Source organism: Tubulanus polymorphus, chromosome 9 (assembly GCF_964204645.1).
Source record: "Tubulanus polymorphus chromosome 9, tnTubPoly1.2, whole genome shotgun sequence".
Classification (NCBI taxonomy): domain Eukaryota; kingdom Metazoa; phylum Nemertea; class Palaeonemertea; order Tubulaniformes; family Tubulanidae; genus Tubulanus; species Tubulanus polymorphus.
Window position 1 is genome coordinate 1,973,933 of NC_134033.1, and position 24,944 is coordinate 1,998,876.

Below are 24,944 nucleotides of genomic sequence, written 5' to 3' on the forward strand. Positions count from 1 at the left end.
CTCCTGGCTCTTTAGATACACCACTTCTGCTCCTGGGAAGACTGAGCTCCTTTGATACACCACAGCTTATCTCGGTCTCCTCCTTGCTACTGGATACACGCCTTATCACCAGCCGACTTGGTCCACGTCAAACTACCTCAGTTGTCGGTAAAACGATGATGGAGCAGTTTCAAACTATTACGAACTCATCGCAAAGACATCCTGCCTAAACAACGTCAAACCCGGTCTTTTCAATTTTTCAAAAAGTTATTTCGTTAAACTTGAAAGAATATACGGCACCTACTTTGCACGTTTTAGTGCTGCGGTGGTTTAAATTGACCAATCAGCGGCTAGTATTGATCGTTATTGATCTGAACTCAAGCCAGATAATAGATAATTGGGTACACGATAACTTTTCAGAGTTTTCACCGCAAGAGTCTGTTGTTAGAAAATAAGCGGTCCCTCTGCGCACACTAAATTACCCTTTAACTACCGAACCCCGGCACGCAGAGATTTTTCCGATTTTATCGTTTTGGTTTTCACGTACATGTAATGTTATCTAACGATTTGAAGTGTAAGGACCAGGAGCATTCAACGACCCTGTATGCGACATAAGCCGCGATCACACGGAGACGATTTGGCCCGGGCAAAATTGGCGCATACCAGGTCGAGTCAAATTTGACCCATGTCTAATAAGAGCGCGCTCACACGCAACCCACTTAGTCGATATTAAACAATGCTCAAACAAAGCAAAGTGAGTCATTTCCAGAACCAGTTGCAAATCACACACAACCATTTATACAGTGCTAAAATTCGGCTCAGGCCAAACAGGCCCAGGTCAAACAGGCACGGACAGATTTGGCACCCGTGTGAACAGTTTTTTTGGCATGGGCCAAAATCGCTTGTGTGATCGCGGCAATATATGATGCTTTTAAATGTTTTGTTGTTTGGCAAGGGAGTTCGTGGTTAATGATGACACCATTGAGTGTGACATTCTACGTCATATACCAACATCTAGTAATCACAGTCAGGTCTTCATTTGGGAGCTGCTGCAGTAGCTGAAGCTGCTAATAGCTGTAGATTGTATCTGCTACAGTTATATATTTCAGTCTCCCATATAAAATTGGTGTCACAGAAAATGGCTGCGGAAAACCTTTTATCGCTGCTTTGCAGCTATATTGAATATATGCATTTATTTCTTGAAGTGTTATTCATTACTGGTGGAACAGAAAACCTGTTATCGCTGCTTTGCAGCTATATTGAATGTTGATTTATTTGTTGAAGTATCATTCATTTTGGTGGAACAGAAACCTGTTATAGCTGTTCAGCAGCTATATTTTATAAATATCAGTATGGGAGATTTAATCGTATTTTCAAATCTTTAAGTTACCAAGTTTTATTTCTTTTCCGCCGTCATATTTTCCGCCGCGGGAGCCAATTTTTCGTCACGTAATTCTTCACCTCTTCACCGGTGAGAAGATAAACGTAGAAATTGACGATGCTGTTCGTGGCGTAGAAATCAGCGACGATCACCGTAACGTCGATGAGAAGCTGGTCCGGAATGATGACCATTGTGGAGATTAACACGAACATATCGGTCGGGAAAATGAACACGACGAACATGATCGATACCGTGATTACTAAAGATGTTGCTTTTCTCGTCGAGCTGGCCTTCTTACCACCCGCTCCACCGAATCGCTCCGACCGACGGAGCATCAAGATCAGAACCATGTTAAAAATCACCACAACCGTCACAGGTAAATACGACGTGAATGTGGGCGAAATTCGAAAACTGAAGTCCGCCCAGTATTGCGAAACGAACAGTCGGCGCTGTATTCCACAGCCATGAGTAAGTAGGTGAATGCAGCAAACCACGTAGTGGTTAACAAGATGACCAGCGTCCGCGAGACGAACGGCGTCGCTATGGTTCTGGCGGTGAACGGCCAGACGACAATGGCGAAGCGTTCGGCGGTCAGTAACACGATCAAACCCGAACTGATTATGTCGGTGACCGTGAAAAAATACTCGTAAAAATCACACGCGAAATTGCTGGTAAATTTGATGACCATTCGCGGATAGAAAGCGTAGTTAAGAACTGGCGCCGTATAGGCGAACATCAGCAGCGTATCGAAAACGGCCAAAGCCGCCAAATACGACGCGTAGGAGCAGACGCGGAATTTCTCGCTGGTCATGATGATGAAACTGGCGACGTTACCGAACAGACCGATGAGTGTCATGATCGGTAAGATGATGACCTGCGCGTAACGGAGCATCGGAGAACAGAGTCTTGGAGAGTCGAACATGACGCTCGTGTACCACGGCAGGAAATATCTAGGTGCTGTCGTTTTGTTGAAAGACAGCGACATGCCGCTCCGACTAAACTGAAAAGCTCCTTTAATTTACTGCTCCTTGCTCCTGGAAACACTCAGCTCTTAGATATACCGTGCTACCGGTGAACAGCGAGCTCCTTAGTAATGCCAAGCTTCTCAAAAACCTCGCTCCTTTGTCTTATAGCGGTATCTTCCTTGCTCCTGGACACACACCCTCGATCGCCAGCCAACCTGGTCCACGTCAATTGTAGCTATCTGATAAAGCAAACAATCGATCCTGTCTCCTGATACTATCGAACAGTAACCAATCTCGAAGACGACAAATTTCGATTCTTTCGACTTTTAAAAAATAATTTCACTAAATTCGAAAGAAGATACCGCGCCTGCTTAACATGTTTTAGTGCCACAACGGTTCAAATTGACCACTCAGCGGCCAGCATTGATCGGTATTGATTTCAACTAGCTCTCTGAGCCCTGGTTTGATAAAAGATAATTGCGTAAATGATAATTATTCTCGAGTCTTCATCACAGCAGGAGTCCGTCGTTAGAAAATAGCCGTCCATCTGCATAGACGCAGAAAATTACACCTTAAGAACCGACCCCGGGCATGAAGGAAATTAACTCCGATTATCCTTTGGGTTTTATTTCTAATGATATTTATCTATTTGAAGTATAAGTGTGTGGATCGGCTGCACTCAATAACACCATTTCTCATATCCTGGTCTCATTCGTGACATTTCTGACACTCGTAGAAGTTTTGCTGCTCTGCTTAAGGGGGCTATGGAGCCCCCACCATGAAGACGATGCCTTCATTCTACCACGTCTGAGTCAAAACTATGAGTCCAGTTCCATTGAGTCAGTTGCATATGACTCTAGAGTTAAAATGATTATCATCAGTCCGGTGTACAATGTTTATTATCAGTAGGATTGACTTTTTAGTCAAAACAATGACTTCTATAATGAATTCAATAGTAGTCAGTTGAATTTGAAGAGTCAAATGATGACTCCACGCGCTACCAGATTTTTTCATAGCTATCCGATTTGACTCAAGTCAACTGAAATTAACTGATATTGACTTCTGCAGTCCTCGACGCCAAATGGACAGAACCGAACGCTTCATAAAAATAGAAAATTCGTGCAAAAACGAACGTAAGAAAAAATTCTTGAAGTCCGTCTGCTTGAAGTCCGTCTGCTCACGAATCGTCGCTCGTTCTCAAGGTCGAACGAAGGACGCACGTTTTTTCCGCCGGGCTCGTAAAAACCGAATCTCTCAGCAACGCTCAGACATCATAAATCACCGTGGTGACGCGTGCAACAATGTATGCTCGTCGCACGAGGAGATAAATTTCTTACGCAACGCGAATGTAGTCAATTAACGAAATACCTGTTAGGACACCCGACGGGGGGAGGGGCGATATCAACCCCCTTCAGCCCCTCCCCCTCCAACGAATACAAACAGCCATTCATCAATCATCAATATTATGTATTGACAATTTATCAATAAGATTCCGAAAGCAATCAATCAATAGATCGATAGTTACACTGGCCGTTTAAAGATACCGATATCTGGAATGAGATTGGCCGAATAATATTATTCTTATTCAAAAGTACGATACGAAATACAGGCCTGAATCGCAACCGTGAATCAGGAGCTGATTATATACGACTGAAAGTCAAACGAGCCTAACTCAGACATATTTTCCGATGGTTTTCACTCATTCACCTGATGAAGCTTCTAGCAGAAGCTCGTGCGTCAAGTTAACAATCAGGTCTGCGTCTGGTAGCTGCTGCAGTAGCTGAAGCTGCTAATAGCTGCGTCTGAGTTCAGCTCATTTTACCTGATTTATGTCAGACTGAATTAGAAATTGACACCATTTTTCGAGTGATTAGGTCGAAGAGCGTCAGCCGTCTGCCGAGAGAGAGCGAGCTTCCTCGACTCAATCGAATACCGATCACTATGGTTACGTAACCCGGCTATGCATATACACGTGCGACATGTTCCTAGCTTCGTGTTCCACTGAACCAGTCCGCTCGGAGCCAACCACTCGAGAAAGGATGGCTCCAGTCCAAGCCTAAAAGTGAATACCTGTGTTTTTAAACCAACACATAGCTTACCATGAAAAAAGAAAGATTTGACTTTATGCTGTGATTTCAATAGGGATGACTCCAAAATGCTGTGATCGGGATATCAATCCAGCTGGAGCCACCCCAATTATGAATATATGCATAACACTGAAACATAGCCCAACATAATAAGAGTTAGATTCAATTTTTTCGAAAAAAAATCGAACATCATTTCAGATAATTTTCTTTAAAACTTTAAGTTTTCTTTAAGTTTGAAAAAACTTGCAAAAAAAATTTAAATACTTGAATCAAAATCTGAACGAATTCGATTTGAAAGCTTAACAAAATTCTTAAAAGGAAATAATCAAAATGTCGTCTGCTCTCCTCCGTCGTAGTCATCTAAACAAACGTGCATAACGATAACAATCATACTTGTTGCTCGAGCAACCGCCGCTGCCGTCTCAAAATTCGACCCGCCGGGAATACATCTCGGCTATGGTTGCTAGGCGACGGGATTCGCGGTAACTCCGGCGCGGCGGTGCGCGGAATACGCGATCGTTGCGTCCCAGATAGATCTTTAATCAAACCGCTTCGATAATCAGCTGTTTTATAGTCACTTAAAACACGATCTCAAACCGTACACCCCTATCAGTTTTATGGTGACAATTTTTCTCACTTAGAACAGGATCTCGAAACGTACACCTCCAAACCTCAAAAACTGTACAACCATACCCCCTATCGGTTTTATGGTGACAATTTCTGTCACGACAGAACCTCAAACCCTTCAGTTTTACGGTGTCCCAAAGTCAATATCATGTGTACTACTACCACGCCGACCCATTTTCTGTTTTCTTGACAAATGAAAAAGGGCGCTCAAAATAATTTGATGGACTTGCACAAGTCTGAAACGAGTCTCGCACTCGGATCATTTCTTTCAAACACAGCTGAAGTAGGTATTCAGATCCATCCGAGTCTATTTCAGTTGGATCAAATTCACTTCTGTAAGAATAACTGTCACAGTTGACTATGGTATTGTTGGCCTTAATCTTAATTTTCAAAAACATTTTCCTTGTATACTCTCAGAGTTTATCTTAAGTTAGTCTTTAAGTCAATTCTAGTCATTTAATTGGCTTAAAATCATTTAAAAATTGCTAAATTTCCCACAAACCGGAATTCTTTTTGCAACAGGTGGATTTAAACAGTTTCTAGATAGAAAATTTGATAGAAATGTACAAACATCTGCGTCAGATATTGAGAAATGTAATTACACTTGCGCCATCTAACAGCAATACCAGTAACTACAATGCATATACCACAATGCCATAAAGCTGTAAGTTTTTCGATACATTGGAACAAATGACAGTCAGGGGAGGAATCTGGAACTAATAAGACACCCCCAAAACCAAAAAAAAATCTGAACAATCATCGAGTTCTTACAAATCCCCCAAAAATCCTTATATTACTATTCTGACCAGTGAACAAAAATTCCCTGATTAAATTACAAGATATCCTCAGTGAGGGCTGTTTCTTATCAAGAGGTTCCTCGTGTCACTCGTCACCAGCAAGAACAACAAGACACCAAAAATTGAAAAAAAATTCCCTTATTTTCAAGAAAAGAATCAGAATTCCCTGATTCCTGTAAAAAATCCAAAAAAAGAAAAACTTACCTTTTTCTGAACCTCTTCAGCGACCTTCAGCTTCTTCTCGAACTTCGACCAGTCCATCATTCCGTCATTGCGGTAAATATCGCAACCGTCGTCTGCAGCGCCGGTCGATTGCTGACGATTTTTCTGCTGATGCTGCGCGACAACATTGGCGGCGCCACCGGCGGCGGCGGTCGACGACTTCTCGCGCGATTTCCGCATTTCGGCGTTCTCCGACGTTTTCAAATTCAGCTCGTGCGGCGCCGTCGTTTTACGAGCAGACGCCGAATCGGGACTGGTGGCGTCGTCGTCGTCCGCGCCATCGCGCCGACATCCCCGCGCCGACGAATCCTTATGCAGATCGAACGGCAACGCGTTGGCGTCGATTTTCTTCAACTCGGCGAACTCCTGCGCCAAACTCAGATAGTTGATCTTCTTGACGCGTTTGGCGAACTCTTCGTCGGATTCGTCGTCGTGGCGTTTGATGTCGTTGGCGTCGGCGTCGTCGTCGCGCGGGTACATCGTGTTACCGGTCGCCAGGTCGTCCATGTTGATGATTTTGACGTCGTGCTCGGTGAAATGGTCGATCAGCGGGTCGGCGAGTTCCGAATAATCCGACAGGATCGACTCGCATTCAGAGTCGTTTTGCGGTTTCAAGGTCGTCAGCGGTAAATACTGGCAGACGGATCCGTCGAACGGTTTCGATTGGTGGATTTTTTCAGGTTTCCGCGGCGTCGATACGGCAGGCTCGTCGTACGCTTCCACCTCCGACATTTCAACGTCCGAACTCGGACTGCTGTTCGATGTCATGGATGATTTTTGGTGCTGGTCTTTAAGCTGGTACGCCCTCCAAGCTCTTTGAATCCTACAAAACAAAATTCCAAAAATATCATTTTTCTTGGGGTTCTTACAGATCAAGAATCCATAATTCTGTGATGTTTCTCTGACCCTTCATTCCCTGGTTAAATTATAAGATATCCTCAGTGAGGGCTGTTTCTTATCAAGAGGTTCCTCGTGTCACTCATTACCAACAAGAACAAGACACCAAAAATTCAAATTCCCTGATTAAATTATAAGATATCCTCAGTGAGGACTGTTTCTTATCAAGAGGTTCCTTGTGTCACTCATCAACAGCAAGAACAACGAGACACCAAATATTCAAATTCCCTGACATTTCCGGATTTCTAAAACATTTTTCTCAGCTGTCAGAACCATTTTTATGGGCATGATCACTTTCCTAGTTTTGTCAGATCACTGGAAACCAAGTTCAGACCAGGCCGACACCGTGTAAGTTTGATAATCAGACCCTTGAAGATCAATTTCACATCAAATGCGCAAGTGAAGAACTCTATCAATACCGAAGCCGAGAATACTTCATAATCTTATGGACAGATGGCAGCACCAGTCGAGCATTGGTGCATCATAGAATTTGTCATCGAAACTAAAATAGAATATTCAGTCATCGATGTTTATTTTGAATTGCTCTCGAGAAATTCAATTGCTCCGAAATTTCCGTGATGACTCAATAAATTAAACCGTTGTTGGAATCTTACTGAATTACGTGTTCATAAGCAGATTTCCGATTCCAGATTCTTTTTTGACGTGTTTGTTTTGACCAGAATATGCTCTACCCATCATAATCTGCTGGTAGAGTTTCAGGATCCGTACAGATCGGTCATTTCTGAAGTTTTCAAGGAGTTTTATAAAGGAGAAAATTCCGAGGAGGCCTCTGCGTCACCAAATTACTGTAGAATCCTGGGGCCGGTTGCATAGTCATGGCTTAGACTTAAGAACTTTGTTCTATAGCCAATCTAACAACTTAAGACCAGTCTAAGACCAACTTAGTTCTATAACCAATCTAACAACTTAAGACCAGTCTAAGCTCATTTTGGTTCTATAATCAATCTAACAACTTAAGACCAGTCTTAGCTCATTTTGGTTCTATAACCAATCTAACAACTTAAGACCAGTCTAAGCTCATTTAGGTTCTATAACCAATCTAACATCTCAAGACCAGTCTTAAGATTTTAGAGCACTCTTGGACTGAAGTCACGACTGTGCAACTGCCCCTGGGCTGGGTTTCATTGATATGGAAGAAAATGGTGGAAACAGTTTTAAATTTGTCAGTTATAACCATGGTTTCTCATTGTTACTGTGGTTGTCACACAGATTACTGATACTCAGTCTATATGAAACCGGGCCCTGCTGTCATCCGGAAGTAAAACCAAAAATACTTTCAATTGAAACCCGCCGAAATTTCTTAGAGGGCCTAGTTTTATAACTGTAACGATAATACCTGGTTGATTGATTCCAGAAAATTCCAGCCCTCTCTCTATATCTCTATCTCACTGCTCACAGGTCTCAATCTCACTCACTGTTCACAGGTCTATATTATATACATACTATTACATACGATATCTCATATAGTGTTGTTACGCAGCATTATAAACGACTATCAAATAATCAGTTTAACCTAGAGAACTATATCGTATTAAACCACTCATGAACGCCTGACGAGAGAACCGATCAAAGTCCCCCCCTCGTAAATAACAACCATTCGTCATCCTTACCCGTCGAACTATCAATCAAATTTCAAAATTGTCACTTCTCATGCATCAGCTCGAAACCAGAGATCAGATCGCTGAACTCTGGAATCGTCACATTGTTTCATTGCAGTGCGATGTACGAATCAGTGATGGATTTTGCTAGTACACCGCACTGCGGTGTATTGATTTAATTAGTTATTAGTAATTATCTCTCTTGAATGATGGCAGCACATGTCAAACATAGTGAAATACTAGTAACTAACGATACACTGCGTCGCGGTGTAGACGCACTATAGTGGTATTCCCGTTATTCAACACACTAGGGTGGAATTTTTTTTTAATTTCAAATCTCCAGCACTATAGGGTATTAACTAGTCAGCACTGAAAGGGTTAAATGTCTTGATGTAATTATTCTATGTCCTCCGAGATGGTTTGTCTAGGTCTGTGCGTATTAATTATTCTTAGTCTCCTGTCATGTCACTACTCGTCACCTTTTTTCTTACATCAATTTATTTGTTTCTACTCGTCTTGTAACCAATGTAGATAAATAGTTTATGTGTAAAATAAAGATCAATCAGTTTTGTTGTCCAAACTGGAACGTTCATTCGTCATTTCATCCGGATTTTCCGATATCGACCATTCTTCGAGAATAGGACTAAATTTACAACTGTGGAACTGGGCCCACGGTATTTCAGATCTACAGCGCCCCCTTGTGGTGAGAATACTCACGTAATGATACGGTCGACGTATTGTCGGGATTTGTTGCGACTCGTCGTCGTATTGTCTTCGATATCAACGCTTAACTGATGACTGTAAATAAAAAATAGAAAACATCTTAAAAAATCAAATCCATCCTCGATCAAAGATATTGATAGAAATTTGTTTGCAATAAACTTAAAAATGAAATTCATTCAGAAAAGAATTACATTTCTTTCACTAATAACTTAACTGATGACTGTAAATAAAAAATACAAAACATCTTCAAATCAACATCTTCAATCCCGGATCAAAAACTTCGATACAAATTTGTTTGGAATTAACTTAAATTTTTCGCTTATAAAAATGTGGGTAAACAGGGTCTAGAGCATTGGTTAGAATTCGACTTTTTATTAGTTTGAAAACCTGAAAATGAACTCATTTTAAACTAAACCATATGGAACTGAGTTCTATGTTACAATCAGTGGTAATCAATATAATTTGGTCTCAATTTATTTTCTCTTAGGGATCTGGGTCCAGTATAACTGTGGAATTTATATGTGCAAAAGCGTCGATATGGATCGTTAACTGTGGATCTGGGTTCAGTAACTGTGGAACTGGGTTCAGAACTGTGGATCTGGGTTCAGAACTGTGGATCTGGGTTCAGAACTGTGGAGCTGGGTCTAAAACTGTGGAACTGGGTTCAGAACTGTGTAACTGAGTCCAGTAACTGTGGAACGGGGTTCAGAACTGTGGAACTGAGTGCAGTAACTGTGGAACTGGATTGTGAACTGTGGAACTTGGTTCACGAACTGTGGAACTAGGTTCACGAACTGTGGAACTGGGTTCACTAACTGTGGAACTGGGTTCACTAACTGTGGAACTGGGTTTCATTGCTAAGTGATTGGAAATTAACTATCAGCCTGGTGGAACCATTTTCAGATCTAACGTTTGCCTGTAATATGAGCCACTATCAGTGCATATCAGACTGTAACAACAGCAGCAGCAGCAGCAGCAGCAGCAGCAGCAGCAGCAGCAGCAGCAGCAGCAGCAGCATACTCTCTACTGACTGCCATCTGTCAAATTGATGGGAGATATATTCAAGGTCAGTCAACCTGCATACCAGTTGACTATCTAGTGGTTTAACCCAATAGCACCTGTAAATCTGTTCCAGTTTTCAGACAAGCTTAAGATTCATATCCGGTATAATATAGAGTTCAGGGGCCAGTCTAAAAACCAATCTAACAACTTAAGACAAGTCTAAGCTCATTTTGGTTCTATAACCAATCTAACAACTTAAGACCAGTCTAAGCTCATTTTAGTTCTATAACCAATCTAACAACTTAAGACTAGTCTAAGCTCATTTTGGTTCTATAACCAATCGAACAACTTAAGACCAGTCTAACGAGTTGATCAGGGAATGATAGCCAATTGTTAGTGAATAGAGTCCCCTCACACCTGACAGGTGACACTACACAGCTGACTGGTCACACATACCGACCTGATAAACTTTCAAACTCAGTCATTCACCACAGTTCTGTGGTCTAGTGGTAGGACACAGGGTTTACAAACTGGAGACCCAGGTTCAAATCCCGATGAGGACATTACCAGGCCATGGATGGGAAGAACTGTATATTGGAGAATTTTGAAAAAAATAATTTTGTTTTAAACATTTTTTTTTTAGTAAAAAGAAATTCCCCGAAGAACATGAGCGACCCACCCTGTTTTAGATCAAGATTCAAGACTAGAATAAACCCATCTTAATTCCGATCAAACAACTCAAAGACCAGTCCTGGAGGATTTAAAACCTCTTTTGTGCCGTTGGTTTCATGGGTTCGATGATATTTCGGTGAATTTTTCCATAAAATGCAATTCTCATCGGTTTATAAACAGTGAATGTAAACAGAACCCCGGTGAACGGTGACTTCATCCATGAGGTATTTTGATGAGCGCGCGTGTGGTTTATCTATCGCGAAGAGTAAGGTTTTTTCAAACGCGTTATTTCGGTCCAGAGAGAAGGCCTCGTAATCCTCACTCAGTAACAATCTCTCTCTCTCCCTCTCACTCTCCCTCTCCTCTCCCTCTCCCTCTCCTCCCTCTCTCTCCTTCCCCTCTCCCTCTCCCTCTCCTCTCTCCTTCCCCTCTCCCTCTCCTCTCTCCCTCTCTACCTCCCTCTCTCTCCCTCTTCCTCTCCCTCTCACTCTCCTCTCTCTCTCTCTCCTTCCCCTCTCCCTCTCCTCTCCCTCTCTCTCCTTCCCCTCTTCCTCTCCCTCTCCTCTCTCTCCTTCCCCTCTCCCTCTCCTCTCTCCCTCTCTACCTCCCTCTCTCTCCCTCTTCCTCTCCCTCTCACTCTCCTCTCTCTCTCTCTCCTTCCCCTCTCCCTCTCCTCTCCCTCTCTCTCCTTCCCCTCTTCCTCTCCCTCTCCTCTCTCTCCTTCCCCTCTCCCTCTCCCTCTCCTCTCTCCTTCCCCTCTCCCTCTCCTCTCCCTCTCTCTCCTTCCCCTCTCCCTCTCCTCTCCCTCTCTCTCCTTCCCCTCTCCCTCTTCCTCTCCCTCTCCTCTCTCTCCTTCCCCTCTCCCTCTCTCCCTCTCTACCTCCCTCTCTCCCTCTCCTCTCTCCCTCTCTACCTCCCTCTCTCCCTCTCCTCTCCCTCTCTCTCCTTCCCCTCTTCCTCTCCCTCTCCTCTCTCTCCTTCCCCTCTCCCTCTCCTCTCTCTCCTTCCCCTCTCCCTCTCCCTCTCCTCTCTCCTTCCCCTCTCCCTCTCCTCTCCCTCTCTCTCCTTCCCCTCTCCCTCTCCTCTCCCTCTCTCTCCTTCCCCTCTCCCTCTTCCTCTCCCTCTCCTCTCTCTCCTTCCCCTCTCCCTCTCCTCTCTCCCTCTCTACCTCCCTCTCTCTCCCTCTTCCTCTCCCTCTCACTCTCCTCTCTCTCTCTCTCCTTCCCCTCTCCCTCTTCCTCTCCCTCTTCCTCTCTCTCTCTCCTTCCCCTCTCCCTCTCCTCTCTCTCTCCCTCTCCTCTCTCTCTCTCCCTCTCCTCTCTCCTCTCTCTCTGCAGCCTTAACATGCTGATACAAGAGATCGAACATATTTTCCGCAGATTTAAAAAGCAATTTCGATTATCTTACATCGCGCAACTCGCTTCCACATGTAAAGTTCTTCTTCGAGTTTGTAAAACAATGAAAATATACCGAATTTAACTCCACAAGTCAAAATTCTAATCCATGTTCCAATCATGGCTTAAGATCTATTTTGGTTCTATAACCAATCTAACAACTTAAGACCAGTCTAAGCTCATGTTGGTTCTATAGCCAATCTAACAACTTAAGACCAGTCTAAGCTCATTCGGGTTCTATAACCAATCAAACAACTTAAGACCAGTCTAAGCTCATGTTGGTTCTATAACCAATCTAACAACTTAAGACCAGTCTAAGCTCATGTTGGTTCTATAGCCAATCTAACAACTTAAGACCAGTCTAAGCTCATTCGGGTTCTATAAACAATGTAACAACTTAAAACCAGTCTTACGATTAAGGCCACTTCGGACAAATCGATATTTCAACACTTACTTTCCGACTAGAAGTTCCCCTTCATCCACTTGCTGCATCGTTTTTTCCAGTCTCATGGCTTCTTCCTACAAAACATAGACGCAATCAAAAAATCAAACGAATTAAAAAATATGAACCTCAAAATCGATTCGAATTTGAAACTTTCACAATTTTAGTCAAATTATTCCCGTCGTTACATAAACTATAAATTCCTAATTTTTTCCAAATATTTCACGGGTGTTTTTTTTTCATTTTCGAGAAAACTTGCCGGATAAAGTTGCCCTCGTTAAGGTGCCAATTGCTGAAAAGTTGGTTAAAGCTAACCGATGGATATATGCCAAAGTAACGATGAATTTTTTCATTGTCGCTATGTCAACTATCCGCCGGTAAACTGTAAGCAACTTTTCAGCAACTGACCCGTGGTCAATAGCGACATCTGAATTCCCAAGTTTTCAAAGTTTTTTTTAAATTTGGCAAATTCCCTGGGGAGTTTTCCGTGATTTAATACTAGATTTTTCTGATTGCCGGAGTTTCCCAGGTTTTCCACATCAGTGGCGCCACCTTGATTCAGTAAGTATACGTACCTGTTCGTATCGCTCGTACAACAATGACAGGTAGTATTTACGCGCGGCGTAACCACGGTAACTCGCTTGGATACGAATGGCGGCTCGCGTCTCGCGCGACTCGTTGTCGAGGACCTGCGCGAAAGATAAACGACGTAAACGGATTAGAAACGCGGATGCGACGACGACGAGACCGGCTATTAGGGGTAATTGTATGAGGCGCCACCACAGGGTGGTTGCGTGTGACTACACGATCCCTACGTCAATATAAGGAGTTTTCAAGGAGAAAATCTTAAGGAAGTGTCTGCATCACTTCTATACTCCATATTACAGCAGTCTCCTCCTAAATCAGTGCTGTTTATCTCAGTAAACCATTAATTCAGAGGTTTTATAAACAAATTTTTATTCTTTGAACTAACTAAACTTGGATTCTAATTTGGCAAACGCCAATTGAGCGAAACAATAACCAGTTCCCAATGGTATCGATTTAGGTGTAGTTTACTGTACAACTACCTATTTTCAAAAAGATGACTGCCTCTAAAATCCCCCTATGACATCATTAAATTGCTTACAGCGATCTGATCTATCAACCTTTCTAGGAAAAATCGCCGAAAACTATATTGTTTTAATAGTATCATATTTCGTTTAATTAGAATGAATAAGAATGATGAGATTATTTCTATAAAGCGATCAGTCATCAGTGTCAACGCAATTACAGCGAATTTCAATCAAATTCGCATGAAATTTTCAACGACAAAAACTAATGCACGCTCGCGTAATTGAAATAAATCCGTCAACTCCAATCTGCGTATGAAATCCGTCTGCTCCGATCTGTGAATGAAATCCGTCTGCTCCGATCTGTGTATGAAATCCGTCTGCTCCGACCTCTGTTTAAAATCCATCTGCTCCGACCTCCGTTTTAAAATCCGTCTGCTCCGACCTCCGTATGAAATCCGTCTGCTCCGACCTCCGTTTAAAATCCATCTGCTCCGACCTCCGTTTAAAATCCATCTGCTCCGACCTCCGTTTAAAATCCATCTGCTCCGACCTCCGTTTTAAAATCCGTCTGCTCCGACCTCCGTTTGAAATCCGTCTGCTCCGACCTCAGTATGAATGCGATCGAGACATTGAGTTCAGTCTCTTTCCGAGGTCGGTGCAACAACCGATGAATTCTGGTCACGTATTCAAATTGATCGAAATCAGCAAATTTCGTAAAACTCGTGACCGGAGACAAAACGGCTTCGAACGAAAACAATAAATTCAAACATCTCGCTCGTCCACCGGGGATTAATCAAACCAGAGAAGAACCATCAACTGAGAAATTGAGGAAACGAACCCTTTACTCCGGTTCGCTGAGGGACTGATGAAAGATTTAAAGCTTATATCAGAGATATGGCAAAACCCAAAATAACCCGAAGAAAATGGCGATGCCAAAAGAAACGAAGGTCGATGGCTGCTCGTACCAGAGCTAGAACGCTTCATTTGATCGCTCGGATCAATTGGAAAACTCGCGTATGTCAGCAATTAAAAATAACCGGAAATCCGTTTAAAAACGGAAAACTCTGTTACATTTACAGCGCTGTTTTATGAAACTTAAAATCGGTTCAAGTTTGAATTGCTGTCCTCTAGTTGTAACCAAAAATTTGAGTTTAACATTTTTGAGAAACTCAGTAGAAGGGGGCCGTTTGACGACATCATTGGCGAATCCGATATATAATAGCCCCTCAGAATCGCAGAAAGCTTTATAGCAGTTTGTACTGCACTGATTGAATGATCAGATATATATGACTATATCTGTCTCTCCTTGATCAGAACGACTTGAATGATGCGTATTATGAATAGAAGAGATGAATATGATTAAATTAACTATAGATGATTAACTAACTGCACTACTCTCTACTCAGTCAGTGTGAATACTACTAATTATATATATTTCATATTGACTATCAGATCCATAGTAATATCTCACTGACAAGTATACCAAGGACACCACAAGTCAACCAATGACTCCACAAGTATACCAATGACTCCACCGTCCAGCAATAACTTCATGGGTTCTAGCAATGACTCCACAAGTCTAGCACTGACTTTAGGAGTCTAGCAATGACTATGAGGGTGGTCCGACAATGACTTCATGAGTCCAGCCATGACTTCACAAGTCTAGCAATGATTTAAGGGAGTCTAGCAATGACTTTAGGAGTCTAGCAATGACTATGAGGGTGGTCCGACAATGACTTCATGAGTCCAGCCATGACTTCACAAGTCTAGCAATGACTTTAGGAGTCTAGTAATCACTCTACGAGAGTCATAGCCCCAGGTAATTCAAGTCAACACAGATGACTGCACTCACAGATTCCTCCTCTGGCAGGCGAGGCGATGAAAGAAGGTATTTAAGAATTACGCGATAAATAACAAAGAGTTAAAAGCGTAATAGTTTCAGCAGCTCTCACACACACACACAGTTCAGCATCAGGAATGTTTGAATCAATGCCAGTAACCCGCTATTAGCTATACGTATCATGATGCTTGCCAAAAACTCTCAACATCTACGTAACTGCCTTCAATAGGATGACCGCCTCCACAACCTGCTGTTAGCTACAGATAGCGGTGCTCGCCAAAAACTCAATATCAAACTAAACTACCCACAATAAGACGACCGCCTAGCATATCAACTTATTAATCTAAAATATCCTCTTCCAGAATAGATGACTGCTACCATAAATCCCCCTATGACATCATCAAATTGACCTAGACCCGTCCACAATAGATGCTTGCCTCAATCAATCCCCCTGTGACATCAAATTGACCTCAGCCCATCCAGAATAGATTACAGCCTCCATCAATCCCCCTATGACATCATCAAATTTATCTAAGAGATGCTTCTCCAGAATGAATGACTGCCACCGTCAATCCCCCTATGACATCATCAATTTGAAGACCCATCCAGAAGAGTTTACTGCCACTGTCAATCCCCCTATGACATCGAGTTGATGTAAATACCCATCTATAATTAGATGGTTGACTGTCTCCATCAATCCCCCTGTATCTACAATATCAGCCTTAAGTAACAGTCTCATGAAACTGACCACAATACTGCAGTCCGGTCAATAAGACTATGGTCAGTCAGTATGGTGGTCAGTTCACCGTGACCAACTGGTCAATCAAATCGGTCCGATTTCATTAGACGTATCAACGAACCGACCAGACCTGAACTAACTATATAATAACGAGCTACACGCGGTTCACATAGAACCAACAGATTACGCCTTGCGATTCAAATACATTCATTCAGTCAACTTCGCACAACTCTGACCAAAATATCAGACCACCTAGTATCAGTCTTAATCAATCCTTTCAGTGCGTCTACACCACAGTGCGGTGTATGAATCGGTGATGGACTTTGCTAGTACTCCGCATGGCCGTGTAATGTAATAAGTAATCAGTTTTTATCTCTATTATTGAAAGATGGCAGCACCGGTCAAACGTAGTGAAATACTAGTAACTAACGATACACCGCACCGCAGTGTAGACGCACTAAAGCGGCGTGCCATTATTCAACACAACTGGTATGGAATTTCTTTTCATCTCAAATATTTCATCTCCAGCATTTTCAGGTACAAATTAGTCAGCACTGAAAGGGTTTAGTAAGTCCAAGGGTCAGATGTATGAACTCTGGAATTCGATCATTTTTTCACATCCTCACGATAAGTGCAGAGTTTCCCGCACGTTCGAGCGGAGGGGGGCGGGGGACGACGTTTCACCGTTTTCGATGAACATTTGCGACGTCCGCGGAAAATCTGACGCGTGAAACGAGATTTCTATAGATCATCATCAATCGATAAATCAATGACACACGAGAGATCACGAGAGATGATGAAAATTGGTCTAAAGGAATCGATAACGTGTCCTTTAATTATCGATCGTCGAAGACCAACGAGGAATCAACGCGACCTTCAAACTGGCAAGGTGCTCCGCGAGGTGGTTGTTCTGTACTGGTTAGCTGACAATCAGGGTCCAGTTCCGCAATTTCAAGTTAAGATTTAACTCTTGAGTTAACCGATTGAAAATGAACTAACTTTAACTCAGAGTAACTCTAACTCGCAACTGTGGAACTGGGTCCAGTAGGTTGAGAACCTGCGGGGGTCAATTGCGGACTGCTCCTAACTAGCTGTTCAGAACTCCTGATGTTGGGCTGCAACTGAGTTCCTAACTGTGTTGAATAGCACCTGTGCTTAACAACTAAACTACCTATGAAGCACCTGTGCTACTTTAAAAGCCCAATGATCCATATTATATGAAGTTAAATAATCAAGGCCATAAGGAAAACTTGGATAGACAACATCAAAGAGTGGACCGGTCTCACAACATCACAACTGCTGCCAGCTGCCCCTAGACAATCTTAGATCACGGGCCATAGATAGATAGAGATATCTAAGTGCTAATAATGGAGCGGCCCGTGGGGGTCAGATTTGACCCATCCCCATAAACTATGTCAATGTGAAAATAAATCCTAGAATAATGTTGATTTGTGATAAAGGGACTGAAAATAAACTAAAACCACGAATGCGCAGTTTGTCCTACGGCTTGGGTTCCTGAGGGTTAAAACCTATGAAGACCGATTTTATCCCGAGTCTATTTATTCGATGAACTAGTTTTAAAAGTCTTAATCCAGCTCTATCTAAAAGTCTTAGATCAAAGCTCGGTGAAAAAATGTGATCAGCTGGTATTGTTGGTGAATTGGTTCACCTCACAACTGACTGGTCACCACTGGTCACCACACACCTGACGGGTCATTTCACAGGTGACTGGTCACCACAGCTGACAAGACAAACTTACAAACTCGCTAATTCACCACAGTTCTATGGTCTAGTGGTAGGACACTGGCTTAGAAAGCAGGAGACCCAGGTTCAAATCCCGGTGGGGCTTGGTTTGGGGTCAGAGAAATCCTGGTGGGGCCAGGGTGAGGGGAGACCTGTAGATCTAGGAATTTTGATAAAAGAAAAAGAAAAATTTTTTTTCGACCCAATTGTGAGTTCAATTTGACTCTCAAGTCAAAATCAGTTCATTTCCGATTTTAACACGAGAGTCAAATTCATACCCACAACTGGGTCGGTCCCCAGATCCTGACAGACAGCTCCACAACGCATTTATAGCCTACCTTTAATCAAACACTTATCCCTGAGTAAGCAATAATCCTCTTAAACACTGATCTATAATAATATTCCTGAGCGACGAGCGAGATATGATTTCCGCATTTTCAAAAACTCACAAACGGACGGAAAATTGAAATCATCAATGAATCGCGTTCACCGGTGCAGGCCGAGCGTCTGCGGCTAACTTTAGCGTTTTGATTCCCGAATAATAATCCCCATAGCGAACGAGATGCTTTACTCGCGCGCGAGGAGTTTATACTGATTACGTATTGATTCGTCGGTACAACCTGCAGCAGCAGCAGCAGCAGCAGCCACTACTCTCGCAGTATTACTGTAACTAGCTCTCTCTCTGAGGGTTACTCGTCGTACTGTAACTGTCTCTGTCTCTCTCTCCCTCTCCCTCTCTTTCAGAGAATATACTGTAATACCTGACATCTCTCTAATCATCCTGTAGTTTTCACCAGCAATTCGTCATCGGAATTAATTGTTTTATTGAAAATGAATGATTCTGATTTTGCGAGTATTTCGATATTGTTGGGAAAATAGTATTCAAGTAACTACTCTCAAATAGTAGTCTTAATCAGGTCGGAAAATAGGGACAAAGGATGTTTCTGATATCAAAACTAGCGGTTTGAATGAAAATGAACAATGAATCATTTGATTTTGAGAGTATTTTTGATATTTTTGGGAGTGGTTAAATGAAATTTCTCAAACTATTTTGACAATTTCTATAGCCAATCTAATGACTAAGGACCAGTCAAAGACATTAGTTCTATAGCCAATCTAACAACTCAGGGGCTAGTTGCACAGTCATGACTTAAGTCCAAACGTGGTCTTAAATCTTAAGACTGGTCTTAAGTTGTTAGATTGGTTATAGAACTAAGTTGGTCTTAGATTGGTCTTAAGTCTAAGTCTAAGCTTAAGTCTAAGTCTGATTATGCAACCGGCCCCAGGGCCAATCTCAAGATTTAAGACCATTTTTGGACATAATTCACGACTGTGTAACCAGCCTCTGGACCTAATTAAACCATTATCTACTGGACCTCGATTATATATATATATATATATATATATATATATATATATATATATATATATATATATATATATACGGGTCATTGCCTGTCGTATAAACGCACGATTTTTTCAAACAATATAGACATTGTGACGACGTCTGCTACGATCCGGTTACCATGGTTACACGCTATTATTCCGCACGTCTGCCCGCTAGTAATAATTGGTCGTCGTTGTTTTCATTCTTTTTTTTTAATCGGAATTTTTCATAAATGCCCGTTACATAATCGTAGTTTAAATTGACGGAATTGGTGACAACTGTTTAAAAGAAAAATGTCTTGCCTTCATAAACCCCCTTTGACATCGTCAAAATGCCCGTGTAGTCAGGGTCCGATCTAAGCACTTGTCCGATTGCCCGGGACAAGTATATTCTCATAAGGGCAAGTAGGTAATCATAATCACTTGTCCGCCGGGCTAGTGCAATCATTTATGTCACAAAGCTGTTTTTTTCCCACTCGATACAACGGATCATAGTGCCACCAATCGGACTGCCTGTGTAGGGCAAGTAGTTTTTGGAGGGGCAAGCAAAATTTCAGAAATGCTTAACCCGGCAAGTGGCTTCCATTCCTTAGATTGAACCCTGGTAGTGATATGATTTATGGACACTTCTAGAAAATCTGGCTACCGCCATAAATCCCCCTATGACATCATCAAATTATCTACTAGTGAATGAAACTATAGACCTTCAAGAAAAATGACAGCCTTCATAAATCACCTAATGACATCATCAAATTTGATTCAGCTCCATAAATCACCCTATGATCTCATCAACAAATTGCTCAACGATTAAATCGATATATCGCTAGGTGAATTCTCTAGGAAAGATGGCCGCCTCCGAAAATCCCCCTATGACATCATCAAATTAGCACCGACGAAATCTGTTCTGTCATGAAGGAATTTTCGGAAAGTAAAGCTGAATACCAGACAGATGTAGAGGATTAATTCCGGTAAAATTCGGTTTTGATTTGAGAAGAGGATGAGAGGAAAACCTAGTTCGAGGAAAACCTATATCGCAAAAAACCTTCTCCGCAGCTAAAGGGTTAAACAGGGTTTGTAGCAGTCGGACTGAAGCCAAAGTCAGCACTTATAATCATTATTTGAAAGTCTAAGGCCGGCACTTTTTTCCCTGAATGCAATGACAGTTTTCATAATAAATGAAATCAGAAATAAGAAAATATATCAGATTTCTTTCGCAAGTTTTGACTATGTTTAACAGGCAGGGTCGCTACAGATTGGCCACTCCCGGAGAAAATTTCGAATTTCGAGGAAATGTCTGCCTTTAAAAGCATTCCCTGATTAGAAGGAGTTTATAAGGTATCAAGGAGTTGTATCGGACCCTGACTGGAAATTTTGAATAGATGACAATACGTCAAAAGAAATTTCCTGAGATTACATTGAGTCCAAAAAGAGCAGGCAATTACTTTCACCTAAAGTACTTTTCAGGGCATTCAGGACCCAGTTCCACAGTTGTGAGTTAGAGTTAACTCTGAGTTAAAGTTAGTTAATTTTCAATGTTTTAACCCAGGGTCAAATCTTAACTCAGAACTGTGGAACTGGACCCAGGATTTTACCAAAAGCCAGCACTAATCAGGACCTATCCAATATTTTTCCCGAAGGTCGGCACATTTCAGACGCACTTGTTACAAACCCTATCGAACGTGCTTCGTCTTACCTAGAATTACTCATCACAATCTAAAACGACGACATTCGAATTCGTGAAAGAATCGGAATTATTTTTTACTATCGACAAATTTTTCGACGATCGTGAAATGTGGACTTACCGTCGCCATTGTCGTCGTCGTGTTCGGTAGGATACATTTCGCCAGCGCCGGGTCGACAGCCTGTAAACATAAAGAGAAAATCACGACTATCGCTCGAAGCTTCATTAGATTTTCATTTATTCATCGACAAGTTGAACTCTTTACTTTGCTTTATTGGTTTTGTTTGTCGGATTTTATCGGTTTATTGAGGAGTTTTCATAATCACGTGTTTGCACAGGTATCAATCTGCGGCCTATGGAACAAACCGAAACCCACTTCACACATCAGCTTTTGAAAGTGTGCTGATAAAATTTCTAATGTCTGGTGTTTGTAGTTCATTTTCAATTCAAAATGTCTCGGATGAAGCACTGAACACATGTGAAGTGTGGACGATCAGTTTTTGAAAGTGTGCTGATAAAATGTCTAATGTCTGGTGTTTGTAGTTCATTTTCAATTGAAAATGTCTCAGGTGAAGTCCTGAACACATGTGAAGTGTGGAAGATCAGTTTTTGAAAGTGAGCTGATAAAATGTCTAATATCTGGTGTTTGTAGTTCATTTTCAATTAGAAATGTCTCAGGTGAAGCACTGAACACATGTGAAGTGTGGAAGATCAGTTTTTGAAAGTGAGCTGATAAAATGTCTAATGTCTGGTGTTTGTAGTTCTTTTTCAATTAAAAATGTCTCAGGTGAAGCACTGAACACATGTGAAGTGTGGACGAACAGTTTTTGAAAGTGCGCTGATAAAATGTCTAATGTCTGGTGTTTGTAGTTCATTTCCAACCAAAAATGTCTCAGGTGAAGCATTGAACACATGTGAAGTGTGGACGATCAGTTTAGAAAGTGTGCTGATAAAATGTCTAATATCTGGTGTTTGTAGTTCATTTTCAATCAAAAATGTCTCAGGTGAAGCACTGAACACATGTGAAGTGTGGACGATCAGTTTAGAAAGTGTGCTGATAAAATGTCTAATATCTGGTGTTTGTAGTTCATTTTCAATTAGAAATGTCTCAGGTGAAGTTCTGAAGTGTGGACGATCGAAAATTGTAAGAATGAAGATTAAGGTAGATACAGGGAAGTTCTTTAACCCTCTCAGAGCCGACTAGTTAATACCTTTAAGCGCTGGAGCTAATTTCAAACTTTAAAAAAAAAATATTCCACCCCAGTGTGGTGTATAACAGCAATAACATTGGTGCATCTACACCACCGTGCGGTGTATCGTTAGTTACTAATATTTCCCAATGTTTGACAATGCCATCTTTCATTGGAGATAAAAACCAATAATATCAATACACTGCGGTGTACTATCAAAGTCCATCACTAATTGATACATCGCACTGAAAGGGTAAAGGAATACAGTGTAAACTCACCTCTAACAGCGTACGATCGCGATCAACACGATCCAATCTCAATACACTGCGGTGCGATGTACTAGTTGAGTCCACCGCACTGAAAGGGTTAAGGAAAACAGTGTAAACTCACCTCTAACAGCGTACGATTGCGATCGACGCGATCCAATCTCATTTTTTCCAAATTCGGTTCGTCGAGGTAAAAACTGCTCTCGTTGTTCGACGATGATTTATTGTAAAGCGATTCTAAACTGTTGTCGTTCATATTTCGATCGCGGCGGGTGATGATGTCATCGAACTGGCGTCGTTTGTCGAGATTCGCTGATAGACCGCTTATCATTCTCGATAATATTCGAATATTGTCGGTCGGCGAGTTTACCCCCGAAATCTGGTCAAAATCCTAAGTCGAGCCTAAAAAAAACAACAAAATTTAATGCATCAGATTTTAACAATATATAGGGGCCTAGGCCTGGTGGCGCTTTTATATCTTGCCTCACATCATTCAGATCTTGATTTCCCAAGACTTTAGTGGCAACTTTTATTATGACTATTCCCCGACAAATACGTTATTTTCCCTGACTTGATCTACTCAGAATCCAATCAATTAACACAGTCAGTACGGAAAACATAGACAGAAACAGTTTGATTTTTGAGTTCAAGTTGATTTTATGTGTATCAAGCAATCTCAACAAATTTCCATGGGCCAGTTGCTCACAGGTTGGTTTGAGTTAACCAGTGGTTAGTTGACATAGTGACAATTAAAAGTTCACTGTTACTATGGTATCTATCCACTGGTTATCTTCAACCAACTTTTGAGCAACTGACCCCGTGACGTTTACCTTTTTTACAAAAAGGTTTCTAGATTCCTGGCATTTTGTCGGTGGCCACTAACTGCTACAAACAGCTCACTCAAAACATTAAATCTATTCAGTCTTAACGGATACCCTACTTCATCTTACCCTAATAGTAAACATTTCTAAGTATTGGCAAAATAGCGTAGACCAGATTAACATGGTAGACAAACTAAAAATAACCACTTCCAAATCAATAATAATATATGCGGTTTGCAAATATAATATCTCAGACTAATTCGATTTTGTGAAACTATCAAAACCAATTATTCATGACAATCTCAACTAACAACAGCGTTGAACATCTAATGTCTCATTCCACGGCTAGCGCCAGTTCGTGCGAAACAGAAGTTGTCAATAGCGATTAATTACTATAAATCACCGGCATTTAAATTACCCGGGCGCGGCGCCGACGAGCTGTCAAAAATTAAAAAACTGCCACAAAAAAAACAGCCAATTAAAATATTGCCAGCGGGTTTAATCGAGTATAACATTCGCTACAATTCAGACGATTCGAAAAAATAGATCCGTCGGAATCGATTGCGGGTAGTCTTACCTGTTAACGGCGTTCTAATCCTGAGATAGCAGCGCCGAAAATCTAGATAATAATCCCTCGTCTATCAGCTGTCAATTAGCGGCCATGACACATTACGTCATTGAGTCGCGAGATGGCAGCACGTGCCGGTCCATGAAATTGTTCCGAATCACTTGCCAGAGACGACTTCGAGGCGATATCAGGTGGCAGCACCTGATTGTTGACCTTGTTCCGTGCTCTTTAAAAATTAGATTAGAATTTGACTCGCTGAACAAAATGAAATAATCTTAACTCAAATTTGATTCTAACTCACAACTGCGAACTGGCGCGGCGCAGCGGATGATCATACTCACTTGCCAGATACACTTTCATACATTGACCAGATGGCAGGACGTATCAGTCATCCAACGCTTGCCAGAGACGATTTTTGGAGCCATGCGGCGTCTCGGCACCATTGCGATTGATCAGTTTTTTTTCTCGTAATAAAATCCGCAGAACACATGAATATTTGTTTCCTGGAGTTGAAACTCTTCCGCTATTCTCGGAGCTTCCCCTTTTCGAAAATCTATCTATATTCTACATAGAAAAATCTAAATTTTTTCCAATTCAATTTCCCTAGTGCATGAGTCGGCATTATTATGATAACTAGTTTTGACAGTATATCTACGATAGTAACTAGGTAATGCGAGATCATATTTGACGCGTCAAATACGATGTTTTGACGAGCATTTTATGTTGAGTTGACGAGAAAATTCGATGTTTAGTTTTGACGGGTAAAAAAATGAATGTTTGATGGGTAAAATATGAAAGTTTGACGGGTAAATTTGATGTTTAATTTTGACAGGATATCTATGCCATAGATT

General features: G+C 41.7%; 1 protein-coding gene across 1 annotated transcript in view; it reads right to left on the minus strand.

Annotated features, from left to right (window-relative positions):
• LOC141910976 (uncharacterized) overlaps nt 1-24,186 on the minus strand; it is an 89,289-nt gene extending 65,103 nt beyond the window's left edge. Inside the window, exons 1-7 of the mRNA XM_074801885.1 lie at nt 24,103-24,186; nt 22,829-23,106; nt 21,370-21,429; nt 13,383-13,496; nt 12,820-12,884; nt 9,292-9,372; nt 6,041-6,881 (exon numbers count right to left, since the gene is read on the minus strand). Of these exons, the coding sequence (XP_074657986.1) occupies nt 6,041-6,881; nt 9,292-9,372; nt 12,820-12,884; nt 13,383-13,496; nt 21,370-21,429; nt 22,829-23,035 (1,368 nt within the window). The 5' untranslated portion in view covers nt 23,036-23,106; nt 24,103-24,186. The remainder of the gene's footprint in view (nt 1-6,040; nt 6,882-9,291; nt 9,373-12,819; nt 12,885-13,382; nt 13,497-21,369; nt 21,430-22,828; nt 23,107-24,102) is intronic.
• Nucleotides 24,187-24,944: the final 758 nt, after the last annotated feature.